This window comes from Rhinatrema bivittatum, chromosome 2 (assembly GCF_901001135.1).
Source record: "Rhinatrema bivittatum chromosome 2, aRhiBiv1.1, whole genome shotgun sequence".
Lineage (NCBI taxonomy): Eukaryota > Metazoa > Chordata > Amphibia > Gymnophiona > Rhinatrematidae > Rhinatrema > Rhinatrema bivittatum.
This window is the reverse complement of record NC_042616.1, coordinates 285702312-285730179: the sequence shown is the minus strand read 5'-3', so window position 1 is coordinate 285730179 and position 27868 is coordinate 285702312. Positions and strand designations below refer to the sequence as shown.

The window sequence follows — 27868 nt, the reverse complement described above, 5'->3', positions numbered from 1 at the left end:
CTTAACGCAGTCGTGGCCAGAGAGAGGGAGATCGCGTCAGGACTCCCCCACTGGACCCCAGGTAATTTAAAACATTTTGGGGGGGTTCGGGAGGGTGGGGGATTTGTTTTAAAGATTCGGGGTGGGTTTTAGGGTTTTTTTGGTGTGCCAGTTTTCCCGCCCTCCCCCGATTTACGATTTTTAACGATTTAAAAAAAAAAAAAAAACACGACGATCAGATTTCCCTCCCCCCCCCAGCCAAAATCGATCGTTAAGATGATCGATCACACGATTCACACCCCTATTCTTTCTCAAATCCACCTTGCTGTTCTACTCCTTTCAAACTCACCCACCCCATCTCTCAACTGTAAACTGTGGCTCTGTGAGCTAATTTTTTTTTTTACAACTCATAGCTACAGCTGAGTGCATTTCCCCTTTAAAAGGGGAACCTCAAAAAATAGAATCAGATTTCTCTTGCGACCACATTTGAAGCATGGGCCGATGGGCTCTGTCCCTCTCCTTGTCTCCTGAGAGCTGCTGATGTAATTTCCTGTGCTAAATCGGGTGGCTGGTCTCCTCTCCTAGCTTCCAGGGAAGGGGAGGTGCTGAATGTGTTGTCATTTCCTTCGCTGGGCCATTTGCTCGTTTCCTCCCCTCTCCTCTGCTTGGGCAGGCTGTTGACAATTTCTTAGCAAAGCCGATCTCTTTCTTCTACTCCCATGGGCTGGGATGCTGTACAAGTGAACAGGGAAAATGATGCTGTGATGACAGATTTGTAAGCATGAGCACAGCTTACAGGAAACAGTAGAAGTCAGGAGTGGTAAAACAACACAGAAAGGAAATCAGTGTCAGAGTATGAATGCTGAACATTGAAAACTGGTGGCAATAGCACTTCTTGGAGTCGGGTTGTTTGGGAATGCAGCCCAAAGCGGGTGGTAAACTCCACCTAAGGTTAAATACCGGCACGAGACCGATAGTCAACAAGTACCGTAAGGGAAAGTTGAAAAGAACTTTGAAGAGAGAGTTCAAGAGGGCGTGAATTGTAATTGGAAATTGGGAGTATGTGAATATATGTATTAAATGTATTAGATTTGTATTAACAATATAGGAAATTGTAATTGGAAATTGGGGGAGGGAATGTATTTTAAGTTATCCCGTATAGGGATGGGTTGTATGAATGTGTGAGTGAATGAGATATTTTTAGGGGGATATACTCAAGTGATAATGTATTTGGGTGATTATGCACACATAGTAAGGGTCTAGAGCAGTGGTTCTCAACCCTGTCCTGGGGACCTCCCCAGCCAGTCGGGTTTTCAGGATATCCACAATGAATATGCATGAGAGAAAATTTGCATACACTGCCTCCATAACATGCAAATTTTCTCTCATGCATATTCATTGTGGATATCCTGAAAACCCGACTGGCTGGGGGGGTCCCCAGGACAGGGTTGAGAACCACTGGTCTAGAGTGTCAGAGGATACAATGTTTGAGAAATTTAATTTTTAATGATGTTTTATGAAGTGATATGTTATTAAATAATTTATATGTAGCAAAAGTGACATTATCTATGAACAAAAGATAAATAGGATCCCTTATTTAGTTGTGATTACTATGGCAATAGCACATGGCCACAGGAGCAAAAGAGTTGGTGAAGCAGAAGAAAGTGAGCCAATGTGTTGTATTGCACCATCATGACTATAGAAACCAGTGCTTACATTCAGTTGAAGCTGTCCAGAGCTGAACTCTGGAAAGTATTTTGAAATAATGAAAGTATTTTAAATAAGCATTTGCAAACTTGGAATGTAACTTTCAAACCGGCACGCGGGCACTCTTTGATGCATGTGCATTGGCGCGCAAAAAGATACACGTCCATTTTATAACTTACACATGTATATGTGTGCAAGTGCACTCAGTTTTAAGTGGGCATGTGAATCCCACTTCTGCACATAATTGTAACTTAATGTCTGGAGAAGATAACCTTAAATCAAGAGGCATAGGCAAAGACCCCCAACTATAAAATTGTTTATTGCAACATTCAAGATCAAATTATTCTCCCTGAACCAGGAACCTACATGTTCCATACAATCTCTAAAAGTAACCTCAGGAAATTCCCCAGCCATATCCCTTGGCAAATAAAATTGCACATCATCAGCATAGACGCTACAAATTACAGGCAAGGCAAATAATTCTAAGACTAGTGGCTGCAAAAATATATTATAAAGTGATTCATCAAGTAAATAAACTAAACTAAATTCTTTTCAGAAGCAGAGCATGAACATACTCCATAAAATACATGCAAGGGGAGGGTCGAATAATGCAAAATCGTGCGATGACTAGATCGGGGCCTTCCCAGTTCCCTCCCAGTCCACTCCAATTAAGGAGCAGAATGGGAGGGAACGTTCCTACCCCCTACCCCAACTTCCCTTCCCCTTTCCTCCCCACCCTCTAAAACCCTTTTTTTTTCTACCTTTTATTTCACAAGTTACTTCAGGGCTTCACCTGAAGTAACTTGCGTACACTGGCAGCCGGCCGATGCGCAAGGCTCCAGGACAGTGAGGAATGGTGCTGTCCTGGGCCGCCCCACTCCTCTCCCCTGTCCACCCCCTTTTAAGGCCCTGGCACTTACTCACATCCTGGGTTTATGTTCGTGGCCGGGCCCATTTGAAAATGGGTCCGGCGCGCATAAGGCCTAGCCACGCCTGTAAATCCCGGGATTTACACGCGCCGGGGTTTTAAAATCCGGTCGATTATGAGCATAAAATATATCGATGTATGTTTATAAAATGGGTAGAAAAAGTATGCATGTTCCTTCATAACAAAGTTACATGTACACTGAAACATACATGCACATTTTCAGAGCAGAAAGCCATGGATTTTTAAACTATGCAGCTTGCGCCATGCAGTTTTCAAAATACTGGCATAAATCTTTGCGTGCCCACTTGGGCATGCAAATTGTGTGCCAGGGACAGTTTTGAAAGTTGGGCTTTACATCACTAAGTTACAGATAACCTAACCTTATCTGTTAATTAATGTACAAAACTAGTACAAGTATATGCTAATTAGTAACTAATTAATATAGCATACAATAATGCAGAGAACATACAAACTTAAGCTAATTATTAAAAGGAACATCATCAAGGTCTCAGAAGCTAAGGGGCTTTCCATCATTCATCGAAATGTCACCGTGACCAGGGAACGATTCAAAAGCTGAGTCAAATTGTTTATGTTTTCACAGAAGGTCGGGCCTAGAGCATTCAGTTTGTTCAGGCTAATACTTCTAGGTCTATTCCTCACTCAGTTATAATTCTGTTAACACTCTCACTTCCTTGAGGTTATGTGCACAGGCTAGCACGCCATTTATAAACATGAAACCTAGCTCTGTAAAAACAGTTCCATTAAATATGCATAATGATGTCCACAGTAGCATAATACTTCTTGTTGGTACAGATACTGCAGATCTGAATGACATGCTTATCAGGTGGATGGAACGCTATTCTTAATTAAGTGCATATTAATTTTTATTAGACTATAGAAACAATTTCCATGGGTAATTTTTTAGTTAATCTGAGAAGAGATAATGAGCAAAGAATAACCTTGTAGTCCTATCCATAAATAATATTTTCTATCATTGTGCAATCTTTATTATAAATATTTCATCTTGAATTAATGCAATATATATTGCCAATTAAAAAAAAGCAATAAATATATACAGTAAATGCCATTCATTCAATTTATGGCCATTATGTTTTACCTCTAATTCAGATACTATACTGTTTGGTTTAGATTGCTTGGTAGCTTCATATGGTTTGGCATAATGTTGCTCAATAAACCAGAAAAGCCGTTGTATCCCACAAAAGCATACCAAAGAAACAAGAAGGGAACAATTACAATTTCCATGGAAACCAGCTTACTCTCCCATGTAAAACTGTAAAGAAGGTATCAACAAGCCAAGCGGTGTGCCCTACAGAAAATGGGCCACCTGGACTGTTCAATCTTCCACCTTCAAGGGCAAAGAACCTTCAAAGTTCTCTTTTTTTTATGGCATTTTTCTTTGCAAATAACATTTTTTTATAAAGATGAGTATTCTCAAATCAATATCACTACGATGACAACCGGTCTCAAATCAATATCCAGTCTTAGCCCAACTCGATCGAGTTTCACAGTGAGCTTCCTTCAGGGGCTGATTTGCGCATATCACAAGAAGAAGAATGTGACCACTGTCAATCTTTAAACGGACAATTATTGCATCTTGGACCCTCCATTTTGAGGGGGAAGGAAAGCCACAACTTGGATGATCTTCAGGTGCTCTTCCCAGTGTCTCCAGCAGCGGGGCAGCCACATGCAGTGGCACCACACCACCGGTTCTCACCTTTGCTAACCTTGCTTGAAGGAGCTGGCGGGCTGGATAGTGGTGGTTACTGAGTGGGGTTTCATTTTGCAGTCCTATGCGGCAGCAATATTCCTGTACTGCTTGTTATAAGGTTAGTTTATGTAAGAAGATGAAATGTAAAATGCTTGTACAAAATAGCTCCAAAAATTGTAGTGCAAATGCTATTTATTTAAGCTGCAGTGTAATATAAATTAATAAATTACAGCCTGCTGCTAAGGCTCAGATAGAAAGCAGGTGATGGCTGTTGGAATAGACTCGGCATCAGAATGAATATTAGATTATTTTCCAGCACATTAGAGATCCATACTAATTAGCAAAAGTGGTAAAAGAAACATTTTTTACTTTACAGGAAAATTCTCCTACAAGTTCTAATTCCATATATATTTTTTTCAATGTAGAAACATTTTGCCCTTTGCAGTGCATTTGCCAATCCCGCCTAATTTTTCTTTTAAAAGTCAGAAAACTGAAACTTGGTGCCTTTCCCTGCAGAAATTCTCCCATTAAAGCCTATGAGAAATACTTCTGCAGCCTTTGTCGACCATTTACAAAAATTTTAAGAAAATAAAGATTTTACTTTTCACACATTCTTACAGTCAATTCCATAACATCAATAGCCAACAGAGTGAATTTTCAAAGGAGCTATATGCATAAAAGGAAAAATTTTCAAAATAAATTGTTTTGAAAATTACTTCCAATGAGTGTTTCTAGTTTCTACTGAGATGAAGACTGTACCAGACACTTTAAATAAAGTATAATACTAAATATATGTTTTCCAAACCACATATACAATATTTTGGTTGCCCAAAACAACTACCATACTTCCATATAGGATGTCGGGTATCATAATTTTTCCTTACCAGTTTTATCTCATCATAGGGAGGATAATTTTAAACAGTTGCACATATGTATGTGAGCGTGCAGAAATCTACTCCTGTATTTTATAACTTATCGCCTGAATTTTAAAAGCCCAGCGCACCTAAAAACTGGGGGGATATTTGCGTGGCTGAGCCTTGCACATGCCGAGTGCATTTAAAAAATGGCCCAGCCATGCGAGTATCTCCCGATATGTGCAGAAGTGCCGGGCTCGATCAAAGAGGGAAGCCAGGGATGGGGTCTGGATGGGGAGGGGCAGGGCAGAATGGAGGCTGGCTGAGACAGCGACCATTAGGCCCTGTCCCGGGGAAGCGCACACTGCCAACCAGTCAGCTCACAGAACTTACTTCATCTATTCAGCTGAAGTAAGTTCTGAAATTTAAAAAAAAGGTAGGGAAAGGGGTTTTAGGGGTCAGGGAGGAGAGGGGAAAAGGGAGGCAGAGTAGGAAGGGGAATAGGGAAGTTCCCTCCCAGTCTACTCCTTAATTGGAGCGGACTGAGAGAGAAATGGGAAAGGCCTATCTGCGTCGCCGCGTGTATTTTTTTTAAATCCCCCCCTTGCAAGCATTAGATGACACTGCCCACACATGCTCGCACTAATACTAAAATCGGCCGCGCATGTGCACACAGGAATCATATTTTAAAACATTCGTGCGGCAATGCACACATGTTATAAAATAGTTGCGTCCATGTATGCGCGCACATGGTCGCCTGTGCGCAGTTTTGAAAAATGACCCCCCTGTGTATATGATGTGCACGAGTTATAAGATACACAGAAATGTACCCAGCAACCTGCATGTGTATATAAAAAAAACATGTAAATACATATTGGGGTGGATTTTAAAGCCCTATGTGCGTAAATTCTGGCATTTATGCGTGTGGCTGGGTCTTGCACGTGCCGGGCAAATTTTTGAAGAGGCCCGGCCATGCGAGTATATGCCAATATGCGCACAACTGCTGGGCCTCTTCAAAGGGGCGGGCCGGGGAGTGTGCCGTTGTGAGCTGAAGTAAGTCATGCAACCAAAAAAAATAAAAAAGTTAGGTAGGGTTTAGGGGATGGGGAGGAGAGGGGAGGAGAGGGGAAGGGGAAGGAAGGTTATGGTAGAGGGTTAGGGAAGTTCCTTCCCAGTCCTCTCCTTAATTGGAGCAGACTGGGAGAGAGTTGGGGAAGGCCCAAATGCATCGCCTTGCAGAAATTGCAAAAGTCCCCTCCCCTCGCGCATACCGCCTGCACATACGTGAGCAGATTATAAAATCCAGTGCACATATGTGCGCAGCCCATGGATTTTCTAACATGAGCGCACCAGTGCGCGCATGTTAGAAAATCGGCACATCCATGTTGCATGCCGGGAAGCTCACACTAATGGATGCATGCGCACATTTGAAAATCTACCCCATTGCCTTTATCTGGATAAGGTCTGACTTATCTAGCTAAGTACCGGCTTTGTGTCTACTTAGCCAGATAAGTATTAAAAGCATAGTATACTTATCTAGGTAAGTCAGATAGCCAAATAAGTCTTAAATAGAGCTACTTATAAGTAGCTCTATCTTCCTTAGCCAGATAAGTAGCACTTTTAAGACTTATCCAGCTAAGTAGTGGCAGAACTTATCCAGATAAATGGGGCACAACTATTATACCTGAGTATTTTTAATTCCTATTTTAAAAATATATGCGTGGAGATTTTATCTGTATAATCTACTTGCATTTATTCCCCATAAGTCGGCATTTGTGTGTGTAAATTGGGAGATTTTCTATCATGTGCATGGCAATGAAATTACCGGTGTTACCAGTTAGTTACCAACGTGTCACTCCATCTGCAGGTCATCAAGATCCTCCTTGCTCTTCAGCCTCAACTCCTCCCATTTCACCCAAACTCCCTACCTAGTGAGTATTTAACTTTTAAAATGTTTATGATTACTTACTCCAGATAAAGGGCAGATGTCACTATGCCAAATCTCTTATAAAATAGCAGCTTCCATGTGGAAATATTGGCCCCACCTGAGACCACTCTGTTTTTTGCATAACTATATTTCCTCACATACACTTGCTTACGTGTGTATGTTTTAGATTTTTAAAATAGCATATAAGTGGGTATATGCCATTTACACACGTATTTGCTGATTGTTAGGCATGCAACTTTTAAAAATTCAGCTTTTATTGTTTAAACAGATATTGCACACTGAACCTTATTTTCAGCCATAAATGCCCATAAACTGCCCTTATTTCCTGTACCCAAACTATCTTGTTTTAGCATAGTTAACTTTTAATTTGTGCCACCTTATTTATTTTATTTAAAATTTTATTGTATTCTGCTTATATAAGGAGCATTCTAAGCAGATCATATTATATGCATAAACAACAATAGAACAATAAACAGCAATAAAATAATAAACAATGACAAAACTAACAAAATAGACAATAAAACATTAAAATCAGCAATTAAAACAAATAAAAAATGTTCCATAACAAACTCAAGAAAATGCCAACTGAAACATATGCCTTTAACTGTTTCCCAAAAAGTTTATATTCTACTGTGTCACAAAGCTCCTGAGGCAAATCATTCTTTAAAACAGGTCCTCTCACTGAAAAGGATCTTTAACGGATGGAACACAAACAGCTTATGTTTTGTACACCACAGAGACTGCGATGGAACATACTAAGTAAGATAATCTACCAGATAGGATGGACTCTCACCCCAAAGAGCTTTCTGAACCAAAGTAATCATCTTAAAATTTAAATGCTGTGCTACCTGCAACCAGTGCAATTGCTGCAAACCAGGCATGATATACTCCCTTATGGGACAAGCTGTTGTATTTTACAGGAGCAACAAGGCCTTTTTGGAATATTCCAGAAGGTCTACATATCAAAAGTTACAGTTGTTAGAAAAAAAATTTGAATTATTGTATGGAAGTTATCCTTTATCAGAATGTATTTCAAAGTTCAGACCATTCTGAGCTAAAATATATTCTACTCTTATGTCTGCATTTAACTGTGTTCTAAGAGATAGTTTTGAATTAAATATGTGATAGTATCTAAGAATGGAAGAGGCATACCCTCAATAGTAAGTTTCACTAACTGTTCAGGGATTGGGGTCGGACTAACCCACAGAGCTTCTGTCTTGGCAAGGTTCAAATAAAGATTGTTTTGTTTCAGCCACTTATTAACTGCTTTTACAACAACATAAGGAATCAGTGGCAGAAGATAGAGAGGTAAACACAGGAAAATAATTTTATATCAGTGTAAATTTTAAAGTTGACTCTGTAAATAGCAAAAATGGCACATACAGGTAATAAATAAATGTTAAACAAAACATATGACAGCGTAATTCCCTGTGGAACCCCCACGGACAGCAGCTTTCAGGAAAACTACATAAGGCCCTTTTCTAATCTGTTGTTCCAGACTAGCAAGGTAAATCAAGAATATTTTACCACACCATCACCAATCTCCAATGAATATAGCCTATCCAGGAGTTCAGGATGGCTAACAGTATCAAATGCTGCAGAGATGTGTAGTGAGAGCATTATCACCACTCCGCATCTGTACAGAAGGCACTAACAAAATATGTCATGTTAACATTTATAATCCCCCAAGAAGGAATTCTTGCAAAAGTGACACAGAAGCTGGTGGCACCATAGATAATTTCCTCTGTACTCCTTTATCTGGATACATACCAACCTCCCCCGACTTCATGCTTCATGCAGCTGACGAAGGGGGACTCTTGTTCTGAAAAGCTTATACCCCAATAAATCTGTTAGTCTATAATATGCCACCAGTTTCTGTATCAGTTTTGCTATTATAGATTAAAATGGCAACACTTCAGGGAGCTTGCAGAAATGAGGTTCTGTAGCACCATTTTTGCCAGGAAAGCTGTCCCAAACTCATTTTCTAAGCACAGAGAGCCCTACAGGAAGACAAACCATCTGTCAGCTGAAATAGTACAACGCTGTCACAAAGCAAAAACATGGTAGGCAGCAAGGACACCATGTGCCAAGCAGTAATTGCATTGTTTTGAGGGCATAAGATCCAGACAAGAATGCACATATGGCAAAAACTCAATCACAACATTATGCTATTTCAGTTTAGGAATTATTGACCAACTTTTTCTAGATTACTTTAGTTCTATTTTAATAATCATAATCCCATTTAAACCATGGTAAGTTGAATGTTGGGGCTGTGTGCAAAAGATCCTTTGTCTCTTGGGATGCCAGGCTCTCTATATTCTGACCTATGGATAATTTTCTACTTCATTAATTATCAGGATTTACTGTCCAAACATATCTAAATTTTTACTTTTCCATGGGGCTCAAACACAAGTATAGAGATATTTCTGAGGAATAGAGTCCCAGCTATTTATTCCTGTTTCAGTCACATTGTTTTATACGATACACGTAAAGACTGTTTTCAGATATTTGTTGTAGTCCTTACCTCCAAAGAAGTACTTCTCCCCAGTTTTAACTTGAAGTGGACTATTTGTTCGAACTGCTGAAGCTTCATCTCCATCGATGGTGACAACAGCAAAATTTTTCTTAGCTAGAAATCGGACCTCGTGCCATTGCCCATCATTAAGCCCAGAACCTGAAAGGGTTAGAGATGAAGATTTAGAAACTACAGTTCACTTTCAAAAATAGTTGCTATAAATATATTTTCTGGGCAGCAAGCCACACCATATATTTTCCTGGAAGACAATACTGACAAAAAAACACAGTTATCAGAATGAATCCCTCAAATACAACCTATTAAAGAATATTAATTAAACTTGTACCAGATGGAAAATGCAAAAGACAGCTAACAGGTTAAAAGCACAAATCTTGTAAATTAATATACTTTCTGTGCAATGAACTTGATCTTAAGTTATAACACATTTCTCTATAGACATATACCTTTGAGAAAAAGAACAAAAATAACTCTGGTTGTTAAAGTATGAATTTTTTTATTCATTATAAAACAAGAACATTTTTTTATTGCATAGTTCTGAGTTAAGGTGGCAAATTTTTAAAGACTTGAGTGACTCATTTATAATTTAGAAAAATTTACAAAGTCTCTTGTATGGTATGTGTGAATAAAAATACCTCCTTATTTAAAAACATGACTTTGAAATCCTATGTCTTGAAAAACCAGCATAAACACCCTCATCCTCCTGTTAACCTCAATTATTTTTTTATCAAGCCATAGAACATATTGTTTGTTCTCTCGGACATCTCTCCAGCTTCCACATTCATCCTCTGCTAGCCTCACTCGGACATCTCTCCAGCTTCCACATTCATCCTCTGCTAGCCTCACTCGGACATCTCTCCAGCTTCCACATTCATCCTCTGCTAGCCTCACTTGGACATCTCTCCAGCTTCCACATTCATCCTCTGCTAGCCTCACTCGGACCTCTCCAGCCTACGCATTCATCCTCTGCAAGCTTCAATCAAACCACATCAAAATTCTTTTCCTCCACTAAGATGATGTCTGTTACCATCCCTCCATTCCAAATCAGGCGCAAACACCTTATTAACATCCCCCTCTTGAAAAATAACAAAAACCTATTATGTCTCACCTTCCTCCTCATTAATGCTCAATCCCTATCAAAAAAAACACATGCTAATCTCCGACTTATTACAAGAAAATAACCCTGACTTCCTCGCCATAACAGAATCCTGGCTAAAACACACCGATCAAGTACTTCTGAACCACATAGTTCACACTAACTATGACACCTTCTCAATTCCTCGTAACTACAAAAGAGGAGGAGGCCTTTTATTTCATATAAAAAAACACCTCTCAATGAAAATGATTCCGCATAACCTCCCAAAACAATATGAAGTAGCTCTTTTCGACTCTCAATTCCTACAAGTTTGCCTTGTATATTGTCCACCCAAACTACTAAACAGCAACATCTCCCCACTCCTGGAATTCCTCATTACAAACATCAACACGAAAAAACCTTCCATCATCCTGGGTGACTTAAACCTTCACTCTGATGCCATCCCCAGTTCCCCAAGCTTCGAAACCCTACTAGACCTGCTCTCTAGTCTAAATTTTACCCCCCAAGTAAACCACCCCACACATAAAGCAGGACACGCCCTTGACCTGATTTTTACTAACAGTTTCTTCACGGACACCTCTATTTTTTACACCCCAGTTCCCTGGTCTGATCACTATCTCCTATCTTGCAAGTCTCAATTGAACTACAACCTCCCTTCTAACGATAATAACAAACAAAAAATCTTCAAATACCGTCCTCCCTTTCAAACTAATCCCCTCCTTCGTGAGCTGGGACATCAACTAGCGAATCTTGATCTATCAAACATAAACAACGCTATTCAATCCTGGTCTCATATCACTGAAAAAACTGCCAATATCGTTAACCCAGAGAAAATCAAACGTCTGAAGAACAAAAAAGAAAATCAAAACCCTTGGTACAACTCCACTCTAAAAAACATGAAAAATGCTCTCAGGAAAATTGAAAAAGAATGGCAAAAAAACAAGCTCCCCTCAACACTACAGAAGTACCGTACTCAACTAGCTGCATACAAAAAATCTATCCAAAACACAAAACGGGACTACTATGGTAAAAAATAATAAACTCCACTAATAAATCGAAATCCTTGTTCAACATTGTAAATAACCTCATCACAGATAACGGCATCTCTACTGTCTCTGTCTCCAAAAAAAACCTAAGCCAAGACTTAGCTATCTTTTTCAATGACAAAATCTCCAAAATCATAGACTCCCTCAACTCTACATCAAACTTGCATATGCAAATGCATACCTCAACAAATAACATCTCTCCCTGGTTAGAATTCAGACACATCTCCATTTTGGAAACTGAAAAAATGATTAAAAAAATCAACCCTGCACGACATGATTTAGACTCCATTCCCACTCGAGTTCTTAAGGAAATTGCTCATCCTTTAGCCCCAACAATTGCAGCAATCATCAACAAATCCGTAGAAGAAGGCAAGCTACCTCCCATGCTTAAAATTGCCACTATCACACCTCTTTTAAAGAAAAAATACCTCAACCCTGACGACCTTAACAATTACCGCCCAATTTCTAACCTATCCTTCTTTGCCAAACTGACTGAGAAGGCGGTACTGAAACAACTCAATGATCATTTAGATGACAACAAAATCCTTTACCCCACCCAATTTGGTTTTAGGAAAAACCACAGCACTGAAACCCTCTTACTCAACCTTTCCAATACAATTCTAAGAGGTCTTGACAACAAAAAAGGATATTTACTGATTCTTCTAGACCTCTCCGCAGCCTTCGATACGGTGGACCACAATTTGCTTATTTCTAGTCTGGAAGCCATCGGTCTCGCTGAAAAAACCCTAAGCTGGTTTTCATCCTTCCTGAAAAATAGATTTTTCAGAGTCTCCTACAACAACTCTTCTTCAAATGCCATCCCCCTCAATACAGGTGTACCACAAGGATCAGCACTCTCTCCCATTCTGTTTCACATCTACCTTATTCCGCTATGTCATCTCCTATCCAAACTTGATATTACCTATTACATGTACGCCGATGATATTCAAATTCTCATTCCAATTTCCTCCTCCATTGAAGATTCTATGTCTAGAGCTACCTCACTCCTTGATTCAATCAGAAACATGTTACTCCAGCTCAAATTATGCTTAAACATGAACAAAACCGAATGCATTCTAATCGCCAGAAATAATGCCAGACCAAAAATTATCCCACCTTTCCAATTCGACAATACCACCATCCAACTCAAAGACAACGTTAAAGACTTGGGCTTCTGGATTGATAGCGATCTAAACTATAAAACTCACATCTCTTCAAAAATAAAAGAAGGATTTCATAAATTACATGTAATCAAACACCTAAAACCTCTGCTTCACCCCCATGATTTCAAAACCGTCCTTCAAACCCTAATCTTCTCTGGTCTGGACTATTGCAATTCTCTACTAATTGGCTTACCTAAATCATCCCTAAGACCCTTACAACTTCTTCAGAATGCTGCTGCCAGAGTTCTGACGGGTAAAAGAAAATTTGATCATATCACACCCGTATTCAAGCAATTACAATGGCTCACAATTGAACAAAGAATCAAATTTAAGATCCTCTCAACTTTACAGAAAGCAATATACAAAGCAGACTACACCGCACTTGATGACATCATTCATATCCAGTATTCTCCACGCACAACAAGATCAACTAGTAAAATACAGCTAGTGATTCCATCACTCCCTTTTGCTAAACTCTCGTCCACCAGAAACAGAGCCATTTCTATCATCGGCCCAAAACTATGGAACTCTTTACCTCAGTTCCTCGCCTCTCAAGAAAACCCAAAATCTTTTAAGAAAGAACTAAAAGCCTGGCTACTCTGCCAATCTCATACTGACAGCCTGCTCAACAATCTCAAAACTTAATCCCACAGCTTCCCATATTTTGTCATTTATTCCCCCTCTGTCTAATCATCCTGTTTCCTACAGATATCTAAGACTATCTTATCATTATACTTGATCTCTGTCTACTCAATGTACCTTTCCTTTGGTACACCTTTATCTGGTTTATTTTCAATATGCCTATCCTTTGGGATAGCTTGCCTTGTCCATATGTTTTACATGACTGTTCTCAGATTGTTAAATGCTGTTGTTTTTTCAATGTCTTCAATAGTTTTATGTATCAGGTTGTTATAATTGTAAACCGGAGTGAAGGCTACTCTGCTCTACCTCGGTATATAAAAAATGCTAAATAAATAAATAATAAATATATCACAAATAACTACATTTATGATGGCTTCTATTAAGCTTTCTTGGTATTTCTCCTCCAGAGTTTTTATTTATATCAAGGCAATCTTTAAAGTAATAATATTTCATTGACAAAAAATATATAAGTATTATTTTATCATTTACATTGCATCTTAAACCAGCAATACATATATTCATACAATTAAATAATCTGCATTGTTATCCTTGGTGCCACAACTGCAAGTGCATGAGAAATCACACAATTAGGGTGTTGCTACATAATTTACAAGTCTCCACACAATTCACAAACCTGAAACTCTCCTGCTGCATAATTCAATTATCCGATAGTGGATAGCAACATAGTAACATAGTAAAGATGGCAGAAAGACCAAATGGTCCATCCAATCTGTCCAGTAAGCTGCACAGTGCAGTAACTGCTGCTCCATGCAGGTTACCCCCATGCCTTCTGTTAAAGGTAGCAACTCTGTACAGGTTAGGAAACCCCCCCCCCCATGTTCCCCTTTCTTTTTTCATTTTCAACATCTAGTATTTAGTGATCACAGTATCTATTCCATGCCCTTTTGAAGTCACTTACCAATTTCATCCTTACTACCTCCTCTGGCAGGGCATTCCAGGCATCCACTACACTTTCTGTGAAGAACTATTTCCTGATGTTGGTTCTGAGTTATCCCCCCTGAAGTTTCATTTCATGACCCCCTAGTTCTACTGGGTTTTTTTTCCAACAGAAAAGATTTGAAGTTTGTGCATCATAAATACCTTTCTGGTATTTGAAAGTCTGCATCATATCAACTCCGTACCTCATCTCCTCTAGAATATACATATTTAGATCCTTCAGCCTCTTCTCATAAGTTTTCCGATAGGTTCCTCCATCCATTTTGGTCACTTTTCTCTGGTCTACTTCCTGCCTTTCTCCATTTCTTTTGAGATATAGTCTCCAGAACAGATCACAGTGAGGCCTCACCAAGGACTTGTACAAAGGCATTATCAACTTTTTCTTACTTATTATCCCTCTCTCTATGCAGCCCAGCATCCTTCTGACTTTAGCTATTGTTTTATCACATTGCTTCGCTGCCTTCAGATCACTAAACACTATAATGCCTGCAGGGCTGATTCAATGTGTCCCATCTCAGCCTGGAATCACTGAGCTGAATGCTGATTGGCTCTCTCTAACAGCCAATCAGCATAGCCAACACCAAGTCAGTCACTAGGGCACAGGTGAGCTTAAGGAAACAAATCTCCACAAACCCCATTATTATTATTGCTGCAGCCATTTAGTGGTGAAGAAATAGAATTGTCTGATTCCAATTTAGAGATATGTTTTGCCCTTTTGAAAATCATTTTTGCTACTTTATTTTTAATATTTTTATTTATAACAATGTCTCTTATATGGAAAATATTTACCCCATTTCCCCTTCTATTTTATTTTTCATCTTTTTAATTCTATATACACTAAGAGGATAACTTTGAAACAGGCATGCGGGCACACATGTTTGCATGTATGTCGGCTCATGCCCATTTTATAACAAACATTTAAACTCATGCATGTTATAAGATAGCTGAACATGCATGCATGTGAGCACAATTATAAATGAAAGCATGCTTTGTGTGGGCAAATCACGATTCTACTGCATAAGTTGGGGCAATTTTTAAATATTTTATTGATGCTTGGCAAATTTTTAAAATTTTTAATAAGATATTTGATGTTATTCTTTTCATCAGCTCTTTTGAAATATTTATGAACCATATTGACATTTTTATGAATCATTTTGAATATGGTTTTATTGTTTTATATTTCTTGGCTTTATGGTTTGTTTTGTGAGAATGGTGATGTTTCTGTTTTTCTATTCTTGCACAATATATAGAGTCTGGCTTGTTGCGATTTCCAACTGCATGTTTCCATTTATTCTTCATGGTCAATTTTTTCCATATTTAGTGAGAGTCTGTCTGTGTTCTACATGTGTAACCAAGGTGAGGTATTCTGCTAGGGTGTAGCAACCTGCCTTGTTCTGTTTTCTAATAGGAGGTGTATTGGTTTTAGGCCCTGGTGTAACATTTGCAGTGTTGTCTTTTGTTAGGTAGGGATTTACTGTTTGAGTGCTGGCAGTTAGTGGTGTTTTGTTTTGGGAGGTTTACTATTTTGTAATTGCTTTATGCACTCTCTACCTAGCTTCAATCAAGCTAGGCAGAGAGTACATTGTACAGATCTACTCCTCTTTTACCTTTCATTGCTCCAAATGACAGAAAATCTTCAGTGATGTCAACTTTGCTATTCATACATCCGACTGTCTATGTAAAACTGCCCCCCAAACCCCACCCCAAGTTAAAAGTGCCCCCTCTTATATATTTGTCTCTCTGTCTATCTCACAGCATGTGAAATAAAAACCTTTTCGGTCAGTAATGCACCTGCTGTGGATTAATCACTATCACTATGCAATGTGAAAATTAGCACTGGTGCGATAAGTAATTTCTGCAAGCTGCGATAAATTTATGTGATGTGGGAGCAGGGAAATTATCCTAACCACGCCCCCTTCTTATCACAAACACTATTTCTGCTATATTTATAGTATTTTGATAAATCTAGGCCTTAGTTAAGAGAGTCCAATCATATTGACTTCTCATCGCATTGCTGAATTCAAACAATTTTTAAGAGCAGAAACTATTGTAAACATATATAGCTTGATTGCAGCTAGGTAGATAATGCATCAATCTAGGTAGAGAGAACATGGTACAAATCCACTCTTCTTTCACCTTTCATCCCCCCAAATTACATTAAATCTTTACTGATGGTAACTGTGCTGTTCGTATGTATGACTGTGCATGTAAAATTGCCCCCCAGAACCCACCCCACCCCACAAACCTTACCCTGAGTTACTAGTGCCCCCTCTTAAAGTGGAATAAATAGTTAACTCTTTGGTGAGCCTCTACAGAGCGTTCTCTCTCTCTCTCTCTCAACAGGATTTGCAATAAATGCCATAAGACACAGCTACTGCAGGCATAACACCAGCATTTAACCCCTCAATAGTGTGTGTAATATTAATCAGCCCTCATTTTCATGTACTCCTTCCACTTGAATAGAATTTGCATAGCACTTCACGATGCGGTATTCATTGCAGGCTTTAGGGCCATAACACATTTTGATAAATGACCCCCTTAATAAGAAGCCATCCTTCTCTCTCAGTTGCTTCCACCTGGAGGTTCTGGATTGGATCCCTCACTGCTTTTTGGCCTAGGCCTGCTAATGTTCGGGGAGGTTCAGATTGAGGAAGCAGTCAGAGGGTGAAGATGTATTTTTTTTCCACACTCTGGTGGGGTGGGGCTTCCCAGCTTACTCAAAGGAATTTATTTTACAAGTGATACCTCCCAGTGCACTCCCTGCTTGAGGGTCTTTCTAATTTATAGTAAAATATATTGGTAAGCCTGATACCCTTTAGTGGCAAATGAGCTCTCACCAGGGGACCAAAGACCTGTGAGCTTACTCTAAAACCCTAGGTGTGGATCCTGCTGCGAGAGAAACTGAAGGTAGAAGAGATATCTGGTTTAAGACTGAAGGTATTTTTTGGACTTTAGCAGAGTGGGAAGGTTTTTGACTCCTCCTTCCCCCTTTGAGATTTCAGAGTGGAGAGCTTGCCTGATCCCATCGACTTTTCCCTGAAGAAAAGTCCCCAGGAAAAAAAGAACAATCAAAGATGAAGGAAAAACATGATCAGGAAATCCCATCCGGATTTGCTCCCAGGGGACCAGGTCAGGCTGGGTGTCCAAGGAGAAGAAGTCGTCTAAAGGTAGAATTTTTGCTGTAAATCTGGGGATACCTCCACTAGGATTCCCATACAGCCACTGGGAGAGTTATGCACACTTAAAATCACCATGGGCTCTACCCAGAGGTCGGAGTTAAGGACACCAACCTACATTGGAAAAACCTCAATGTGCCATCAATCAGATGAAAAATCACATTTCTCAGTAATGGACTTTAATTTATTATTACCAATCAGTAAACTTTTATTTAACCCCCAGACCTGGTTCTGTCTGCTTATTCTAGCCTCTCACCTCATTGGAAGCACCAAATTACTACAGACGCACTGTGGACCTTTTTCTCAGCGTCTGGGTCATAAGGAAGTACTTTCCCCAGGAAAAATAATTGCCCCCCTCTTCCCTTTTCCCCAGGGATTGGGAATCAGTGTGGGATGTAATTTGTTAGCTGAAGCAGCCCCAGAAGATATAAATTAGTTGTGTGCCCTTAGGAGGAACAATCCTCCAAAAAAGGGGGGTTACATAAGTTTGATTTTACACAAGGCCCTAAATGAGCAATCACTTTTGTGAACCTGTGCAGTACTGAAAATGTATCCACTTGCTCAGAACCTTAGATTCAGCAGTCAAGGTTTACTTGATATTCCATCCCCTAAGCTTGTGCATGTAGACTAGCCGAGGCCCACAGGAAAGCCTTTTCAGTAGCTGGTACTAGCCTCTGGAATGCATTACCTTTATAATTGCAGTCTATTCCTTGCTTTCAGACATTCAGAAAACAACTGTAAGCATAAGCATACTTATTTCAGGCATTTGTTACTGCTAATATCTGTTAATGAACACAGATCTGAGGACAGCTGTTTGTCAGCTGATCTTTGATTTTACTTACATTTTGGTTTTCCTTTTAGCATGATGTTTATGTGTTTATTTTTAAACTTATGTATATAAAGATGTAACTCACCTTGAACTGTGGAAAGTGTAAGCAATAAAATGTTGTATTATTGTATAAGGTAATTAGGAGCTATAAAATAACATGACTATGTTAAGAACATAAGAACATAAGAAAATGCCATACTGGGTCAGACCAAGGGTCCATCAAGCCCAGCATCCTGTTTCCAACAGTGGCCAATCCAGGCCATAAGAACCTGGCAAGTACCCAAAAACTAAGTCTATTCCATGTAACCATTGCTAATGGCAGTGGCTATTCTCTAAGTGAACTTAATAGCAGGTAATGGACTTCTCCTCCAAGAACTTATCCAATCCTTTTTTAAACACAGCTATACTAACTGCACGAACCACATTCTCTGGCAACAAATTCCAGAGTTTAATTGTGCGTTGAGTAAAAAAGAACTTTCTCCGATTAGTTTTAAATGTGCCCCATGCTAACTTCATGGAGTGTCCCCTAGTCCTTCTACTATCCGAAAGAGTAAATAACCGATTCACATCTACCCGTTCTAGACCTCTCATGATTTTAAACACCTCTATCATATCCCCCCTCAGTCGTCTCTTCTCCAAGCTGAAAAGTCCTAACCTCTTTAGTCTTTCCTCATAGGGGAGTTGTTCCATTCCCCTTATCATTTTGGTAGCCCTTCTCTGTACCTTCTCCATCGCAATTATATCTTTTTTGAGATGCGGCGACCAGAATTGTACACAGTATTCAAGGTGCGATCTCACCATGGAGCGATACAGAGGCATTATGACATTTTCCGTTTTATTCATCATTCCTTTTCTAATAATTCCCAACATTCTGTTTGCTTTTTTGACTGCCGCAGCACACTGAACCGACGATTTCAATGTGTTATCCACTATAACACCTAGATCTCTTTCTTGGGTTGTAGCACCTAATATGGAACCCAACATCGTGTAATTATAGCATGGGTTATTTTTCCCTATATGCATCACCTTGCACTTATCCACATTAAATTTCATCTGCCATTTGGATGCCCAATTTTCCAGTCTCACAAGGTCTTCCTGCAATTTATCACAATCTGCTTGTGATTTAACTACTCTGCACAATTTTGTGTCATCTGCAAATTTGATTATCTCACTCGTCGTATTTCTTTCCAGATCATTTATAAATATATTAAACAGTAAGAGTCCCAATACAGATCCCTGAGGCACTCCACTGTCCGCTCCCTTCCACTGATAAAATTCCCCATTTAATCCTACTCTCTGTTTCCTGTCTTTTAGCCAAATGTATGCTCATTATTCTTATAAAATAGCTATTTGAGTGTGTATCTCTTGGTCCTACCTCTAGATCCTCCTTTGATTTTCCCTCTTAAATCTGTTTGAGAGACTGAAAATAAGTGCACAGTTTTGATGTTTATTGAATAGCATGCAAACAAATAAAAGCTACTTACAAGCGTAAATGTTTTAAAAATTCACCCTATAGATTGTGATGCATGCTGTGGAAGTGAGACCTTAGTGCTGTGGCATAGTTGATACAGCCTTGTAGATGAACCTATGAGGCCTACTCCGACAGCAGGCAAAAGCATGCTGAAGCGGGACACACTGGAGCTTCACCTATACTAGCTACCTCTCTTTCGCACTTTGAACCTTTGGGTTCTGGAGGCTGGCAAGGCTTAGGTGGGCCCCTGGGGTGATGGAGAGAGAAAAAGAGTCCAAGGACATGCTGGGCTCAGGACAGACAGCAGTCTGCAGATATCGGGGACAGCAGAGGAGACAAGGTGGGCAGCGAGCCAGCATAGTCAGGTACAAGGCAAGAGTTAGGTCCAGGTGGCTGGCAAATTTGGTCAGGTCCAAGACTAAGGGCAGTACCAGGGTAACAGGGCAAGGGAAGACAAGGACCAATAGACAGATACTGGACGAGACAGGCTGGGCAAGGCAGGGCTGGATGAGAGAATACAGGAACGCAGGGACACAGGAACTCAGGAATGCAAGAGCAACACTATACGCAAGGCAGGAGACTCATTTTTAGGTGGTGTTAGGTAGTCCGGGCCATACTTAAATTGTTAGGTTCTGCTGATGTCATCACTAGGCACTAGTACATGGCTTTTCCTGCCACTGGTTCATTAAGTTCAGATGAATGGCGTGTGCAGTGAGTCAGAGGGAGTGACTGATCACAGGCCTACCCCATGGCTGGCCAAATGTAACAGATTTTACAAGTGTATAAAATAATCATTAGACTTATTTATTTTATTGAAAATTATTTATTACCTGCCCCTCCTAATAGTTCAGGGTAAGGTACAGTAAAACAAACACTGGCCTAAATTTATGAAAATGCTATAAATATAGCAGAAATAGCACCTGTGATAAAAAAAAAAAAGGGGGCATGGTTAGGCTAATTTCCCTACTCTCACATTGCATAAGTAATTTATGCAAGATGCAATACATTTATCGCTTCATACTCTGATGAATGGATTATCATGCAAAGGTTTTTGTTAGGCATGGTGAGAGAGAGAGAGAGAGGGAGGGAGGGAGCGAGAGAGAGACTCTGTAGAGAACACCATGTCATTCTACAACAAAAAAATGTGTCATTCTACAACAAAAAAAGTGTGGCATAAAGTATACTGGACAATAACAGTGTAACATCACAAAGATTGTTTATTTTACATATACACACTGAACAATGTGCATGAAATTAAATACACAGTAAACAATTGTGTGAATGCGAAGAACCCCGACATGGCCATGTTTTGCATCAAGCTGTGTCAGGGGGACCGGAAATTTCCAAATCTACAAAATGAAATTTTATGCAATTACGGGTAGATTTTAAAAGGGTTACGCGCATAAGGTACGCGCGTAACCCTTTTAAAATGCCTCTGCGCATGCTGAGCCTATTTTGCATAGGCTCGGAGGTGCGTGCAAGCCCTGGGACGCGTGTAAGTCCCGGGGCTTCGATAGGGGGGGCGTGTTGCGGGCGTGTCGGGTGGGCGTCGCGACGTTTGGGGCATTCCAGGGGCTTGTCAGTGGCGTGGTGCCTGCCTGGGGGCGTTCCGGGGGTGCGGCTGAGGCCTTCGCTACAGCCCCCAGGTCAGGAGATGGCGCGCCAGCAGCCCACAGGCAGGCGTAACTTTTACAACAAGGGTAATGGAGGTTCAGATAAGGCCCGGGGGGTGGGTTAGGTAGGGGAAGGGAGGGGAAGGTGCGGGAGGGGGAAGGAAAGTTCCCTCCGAGGCCGCTCTGATTTCAGAGCGGCCTCGGAGGGAACGGGCAGCGCTCGCAGGGCTCGGCGTGCGCAAGTTGCACAAATGTGCACCCCTTGCGCGCGCCGACCCCAGATTTTATAAGATACGCGCATATCTTATAAAATCCAGCGTAATTTTGTTTGTGCCTGGTGCGCGAACAAAAGTATGCGCGCGCGCTGTTTTTTAAAATGTACCCCTTTGTAGGCGACCACAAAGTTACAAAGAAAAATTCTTAAATTTAAACATCATGTAAGGAGGGATAACCAAGGCACGGAATATACTGTGAGGTAAAACTACAAAGCAGGTAAGAGAAATAGATTCATGATTTTGTGGCTCTAGGGCAAAGTACACAAAGGGAGGGAGGGAAGGAGGGGAGGGGGAGGGGGAGGGGAAGGGAAAGGGGGGGAGGGAAAGAAAAGGAAGGGATGTGAAAAGGTAAAAGGAAGGTGGGTTGTAATTTCTCTATATGTGTGTGTTGTTCACTCCGTACTCCTCTTATTCTATTATTTATACCAGAGGGTGGGAACTTTTAACTCAGAGTGGGGTTTGGGGGTGAGGTAGGTTTGGAGGGGAAGTTTTGCATACACAATAGGAAGTACAAACAGCAAAGTTGACATTACTAAAGAATTTCTGCTGTTTGAATTGATCAATTGTGTAAGAGGAGTAGATTTGTACAATGCACTCTCGACCTAGTTTGTGCAGAAATTATTTATTGATGTCAATTTTTCTGTTTGTACCTCCTACTGTGTATGCAAAATCTCCCCTCCAAACCTACCCCACCCCAAAACCCCACTCCAAGTTAAAAGTCCCCCCCCCCCACCTTTACAGTGGTATAAATAGTAGAGTTTTCCAAATGGATTATTATCCAAATCAATACTGGCTTACACCCGTCATGTATCACGATAGGGATCTTTTGCTTAACAATGTAACTCAAAAGAGTTTGCAGCATTTGAAATGTGTCATGCCATGCTCTATGTCTATTTACAAAGTAGCTAAAAGTATCAGGAGACATTTGTAAGTGCTACAGCTTCATCCAGTTTTTAAGGATGAACCAATGATGGCTTTCCGTAGAGGTAATAACATCAAGAATAAAACAGTATGTTCATTTTTCAAGGAAAATAGAATATTGAGGGTTGAGCAAGCAGGGCATTTTCCCTTTAATTTGTAATTCATGCGCCATGTGTTTGGTAGCACATACTAATGAAAATCTGCCTGTACAAAAATCAATGTGGAATAGACCGAGAGTGAGAACTACGTGTGCATCAAGTTAAGTAGTGTATGCAATATGGTGTCCATGTAAATTACAGTATATTGGTAAAACCATGAGGAAATTAAAGACGTGGTTGATTGAGCACAAGAGTGCCTTGAAGTGTAAAAAAGTGGAGACACCCTTAGTGCAACACTGTCTGGAGGCAGGCTATCAGTTTCAGGAGTTGTTGTGCACTGTACTGGAATTAATGAGCTGGAATGAGAGAGGTGGTGATGTTAACCTTCGATTGTTACAAAGTGAGCAACGTTGGATCTTTAATTTAAGTACGGTCTATCCTGAAGGGCTGAATAAGGAAGTGGACTGGTTGGTGTTCATGTGGAGATATAGAAGGGATGTGTCTCATGGAAGATAATTTTAAGTGGCTAGGCTGAAAGGAGTGTGTGATTGGATCATGGAGAATGAAAGCGGCGCTTTAAAAATCTGCACTTCTGGTCTGAATGAGTAAGCGTTTGTCGTCATGCTGTGAGTTGTGATACGGAGCCAAAGCGGGCTGATATAAGGTAGGCACCACTTCAGTAGTTGTTTATAATTTAAAATAAGTGAAAGATTGCTTAATAATGTGAATAATGGTGCATTTTTGTTGTAAAGATATTCTAGCTCCCCTGAAGCAGGCATATACTGATGCTGAAACATTGTCAATTGCAGGCATGTGAAAATTGAATCAGTGGCATCGCAGTGGGTTAAAGAAGAGTTGGAAGAGCTTAGGAGAATGAAAATAAGCTAAGTAAAAATAGCAAAAATAAGTTTTGAAATTGACTGCACAAAACACTTTGATGGGAAAGAAAATTGGTATTGAAATTTATTAGATGAAAAAAGTCAATGGGAAATAGTAAATGACATGAAAAATTGTGCTCATTGATGATACAGGTTGAAGACTATTACCGGCAAGAGTCTGGAGATTGCACAAGAGAGAGAGCACCTTAGTATCTGATACTAATTCCCTGAGAAATAAAATAAAAAATTGTTGTGAAGGATTTACCTCATGAGTTGAGGGGTTAATCTTATTATAAATAATAGAGTGACATAGTGTTCTCTACAGAGTCACTCTTTCTTTCTTTCCCTCCCGCTCTCCCTCTCCATGTGTGATAAAACCTTTTCCCAGTAATGCACAGCAAAAAGATGTAGTTATTTCTGGCGGTAAAACCCACATAACTCTATCGCATTTGATGTTGGGGACACATTACCATTAATTCCTTACACTTGCATGTTGCATTTGCATACTGTTGCACTATTTAATGCAAAATGTTAAATGACCCAATGATTTAAACAAAATGAATACAAACAAGTACAATGTTAACGTCTATTAGATGACATGAAGACATACTTATGATTCACACATATTGGTTGCTAAACTTATAATTTAAGCAGCCAATGTAATAAACTTTATAGTGCTGCAGACGCTAAAAATAGCAGGCTGGGCAGTAAGGCCTTAAAGGATAGTTTTCAAAGTCATTTAACTTCTGCAGATAAAATAGTGCTATACCTGTGGATATGGGCTTTTAGAAAATTGACCCTAACATATGTGGGTAAAAGCACACAGTAAATTAAAGCCTATGTGGTAGATTTTCAAAGGGTTACGCACGTAAGATACGTGTGTAACCCCCGAAAACCTACCCCTGTGCGCGCCAAGCTTATTTTGCATAGGCTCGGTGGCATGTGAAAGCCCCGGGACGCATGTATATCCCGGGGCTTTCAAAAATGGGCGGTCCAAGGATGGGACCGGGGGCGTGACGACGGTTCAGGAGCGGGCCGGGAGCGGAGCTGAATCCTCCGGCACAGCGGCCTATGCCGGGAGATGGTGCGCGAGATAAGGTGGGGGGGATTTAGATAGGGCTGGGGGTGGGTTAGATAGGGGAAGGAAGGAAAAGGTGGGGGGGAGCAAAAAAAAAGTTCCCTCCAAGGCCGCTCTGATTTCGGAGCGGCCTTGGAGGGAACGGGGAAAGCCATCGGGGCTCCCCTTGGGCTCGGTGCTCGCAAGTTTCACAAGTGTGCACCCCCCTTGCATGCACCGACCCCGGATTTTATAAAATGCGCGCGGCAGCGAGCACATGTTATAAAATCGGGTGTACATTTGTGTGTGCCGGGTAGCGCGCACAAATGTACCCCGCGCGCTTAAAATTTAAAATCGGCCCCTATATGTGTATTTATTTAAAAAATAAATAAAACACTAGGCAGGTTACAAAGGAACACACATAATTTATTCAATAATATAACAAATAAAATGTCATGAAATGATAACATTTTAAAATTGGCCAATCAAAGGAAATACATCAAAATGTGCACACTTATCCTAAGTATAATGAAGCGTTCATGGGGATGGGATTGGAGATAGGTTTGAAAACATCTGAATTTTCAAACGTATGCACATATGTTTTTGTGGAAAACCTGTCTCACAAATTAGTAGTTGTAAATCTGTATGGGTAATTTTCCTTGGATAATTTTCAAAATGAAAGTGCATGCATTCTTTCACTTTGAAACTGGTTCTAAATCTGCGGAAATGACTTTATGGCAACCTGGGCAATTCCAAAACTACCCCCTAAACGAGTGTGTCCACCCTCCAGATACTCATAAGTATGGAGCAGGGTTAACAGGTGCTTGCACTAGAAGAAGCTGGAAACAGGAGTCTAGAAGGTTACACACAGGAACTGTACCAGGCAGAGTAGCAATCTGCAATGCTGGCCAAGAAATGGAAACAGGAATAGTTCACAGAGACTTGGGCTTAACACGGAAGCTGGCTTTATAGTAACAGATTTCCAGTGAAGCAGCCTTGAACAAAAAACCAGGTTTACAGGCCAAAAGTTGGAGTCAAGTTCACAATGAAGCAGACTTGGAAAAGAAGCTTTATTTAAGAGTGCATGACACTTCCAAATGTAGAAGGCTCTGTAGCAAAAGTCAGGTCAGTCTTTGGGCTGCTGCAAACAGCTTCCTGCTTCCCAGAGACTCCTTTTATTTGAGCCCCAACCAATCCCTGTTGCCCAGGGTTGTGGCCTCCAGGGCTCTCTGAGCCAGACTTTCTTGCCATGTTGTGTAGTTTCAGATGCTCAGCTGGTCTACAGGGTAAGACTCTGGTCATGAACTTTGGACCTGACACCACTTCAAGCCCATATCAATGTATTGTCTTGACAATATGTTATGAAATTTCATTATCATATGAGGGAGCACCATATGCTCACCATTCCTGCTATTAGTATTGTCAGACCCTTATACTATGGACTGGTTTACTTGGGTAATTTCATCTCCTACCCTTCCTGCCTACAGAATGAAGAGGCTATGTTGATCTAATAGACCCTTACCCCAAGCTCAAATGCCATTGGGTTGCATTCTCCTGTCCCCCCACCCTTCTATGTCCCCTGTCATGAAAGGAAGAGAATGCATGCCCTCACTGACTGGCAGCCTTCTCCCTGCATCCTTCGGAAATATCCATCCTTTCCTAGCCCATCAGAATAGGTACTGAAGAAAGGGAGGGCAGGAAAGATCAGGACTCAGGTCTGGCCTTTAAGCTGCCATACCTTCAAGATGGCAAAAATTGACCTCCTGCACAACTTTGCCCCCACGTTGTCAGTGTAATTTCAAACTTCAGCAGCAGCAGCAGCAGGACAGGAGAGATTTGTGCTCCTTCCGGTTGTGCTCTTCGTCGGTGCTTCTTTTGATGGGATAGGCAGGAGTGGAACTTGCTGGGGGAAGGGGTAGGCCCTGGAGTTAGTCAGGGTATGTGGCTCCTTCACGTTGTGGTTGGAGGATGGAAGGAGGTTTGAGGCAGGCAATACCTTATGTATCTGGGAAGGGGGAGGCAGACTCTTGTTTAGGCCTGTGATAGGGGTCCATTGGGGCACTGCATCTCCTTATTTTGTATGTGGGAAGGAAGGGGAAATAAAATCCCCCCCCCCCCCCCCGCTAACTGTCTTACAGTGAATGCTGGTATAGTGATTAGCAAAGCCTTTTCTTGGAACTACTTCAGTTTGAGTTTGGAGATTTCAGCACTGGTTAGCATGGGGGACTTCATGATGCTAGCGTGCACAGCACATATTTCTATTTAGTTATTTAAATGTTTTATATATCGTCATTCCACGTGAAGTTCACAAGATCATAACGGTTTACATAAAAACATTCATAGATAAAATTAACATATAATAAGGTTAACTCACATATAACAAAGGATTATTAATAACTTATAAACAATTCCAGAGGGTTATTATATTTTTTTTTAGAGCATTCTATTTATCAATTAGGTAATCTGAATGCTAAGGCTATGCTAAGTTGTAGGCATCTTTAAAGAGCCAAGTTTTCAGGTCACGCTTGAATTTCTTTCTATCTGATGTCGTTCTTCGTTCTTCTGGCATGGAGTTCCAGAGTTTTGGGCCTGCTACAGATAACAGTCTGTCTCTTGTTTGAGTCAAATGAGTGTCTCTTATTGTGTTACTTTGCACACTGCTACCATGGCCATGGAAGTGTGGCAAAATGTAATGTGCACATGATACATCTTTTTGCATAGATAGCTTAGTGCTGTTTTACTGTGTATGTTATATTTTTACTGACTCAGATGCAAAATTTTTTTGAAGCACTAGTGTAATTGCATTTTCTCCTTTATCTGTGATCCATTTAAAATTTGCCCATATACTCTCAGAATATTGTAGTCTCTCTTTTATATGAATAGCTTCAAAAAATGATTCAATAATTCTTTTGAAAAGTAGTCAGTAATTTACCGCTAGTAATAATTTAAAATTAGCTTCACATGCAAA

At 40.3% G+C, this 27868-nt stretch overlaps 1 protein-coding gene across 1 annotated transcript in view; it reads right to left on the bottom strand.

Moving 5' to 3' along the window:
* CNTNAP2 (contactin associated protein like 2) overlaps positions 1–27868 on the bottom strand; it is a 2918762-nt gene that overhangs the window by 1818873 nt on the left and 1072021 nt on the right. The window contains exon 8 of the mRNA XM_029589581.1: positions 9670–9819. Within this exon, the coding sequence (XP_029445441.1) occupies positions 9670–9819 (150 nt within the window). The remainder of the gene's footprint in view (positions 1–9669; positions 9820–27868) is intronic.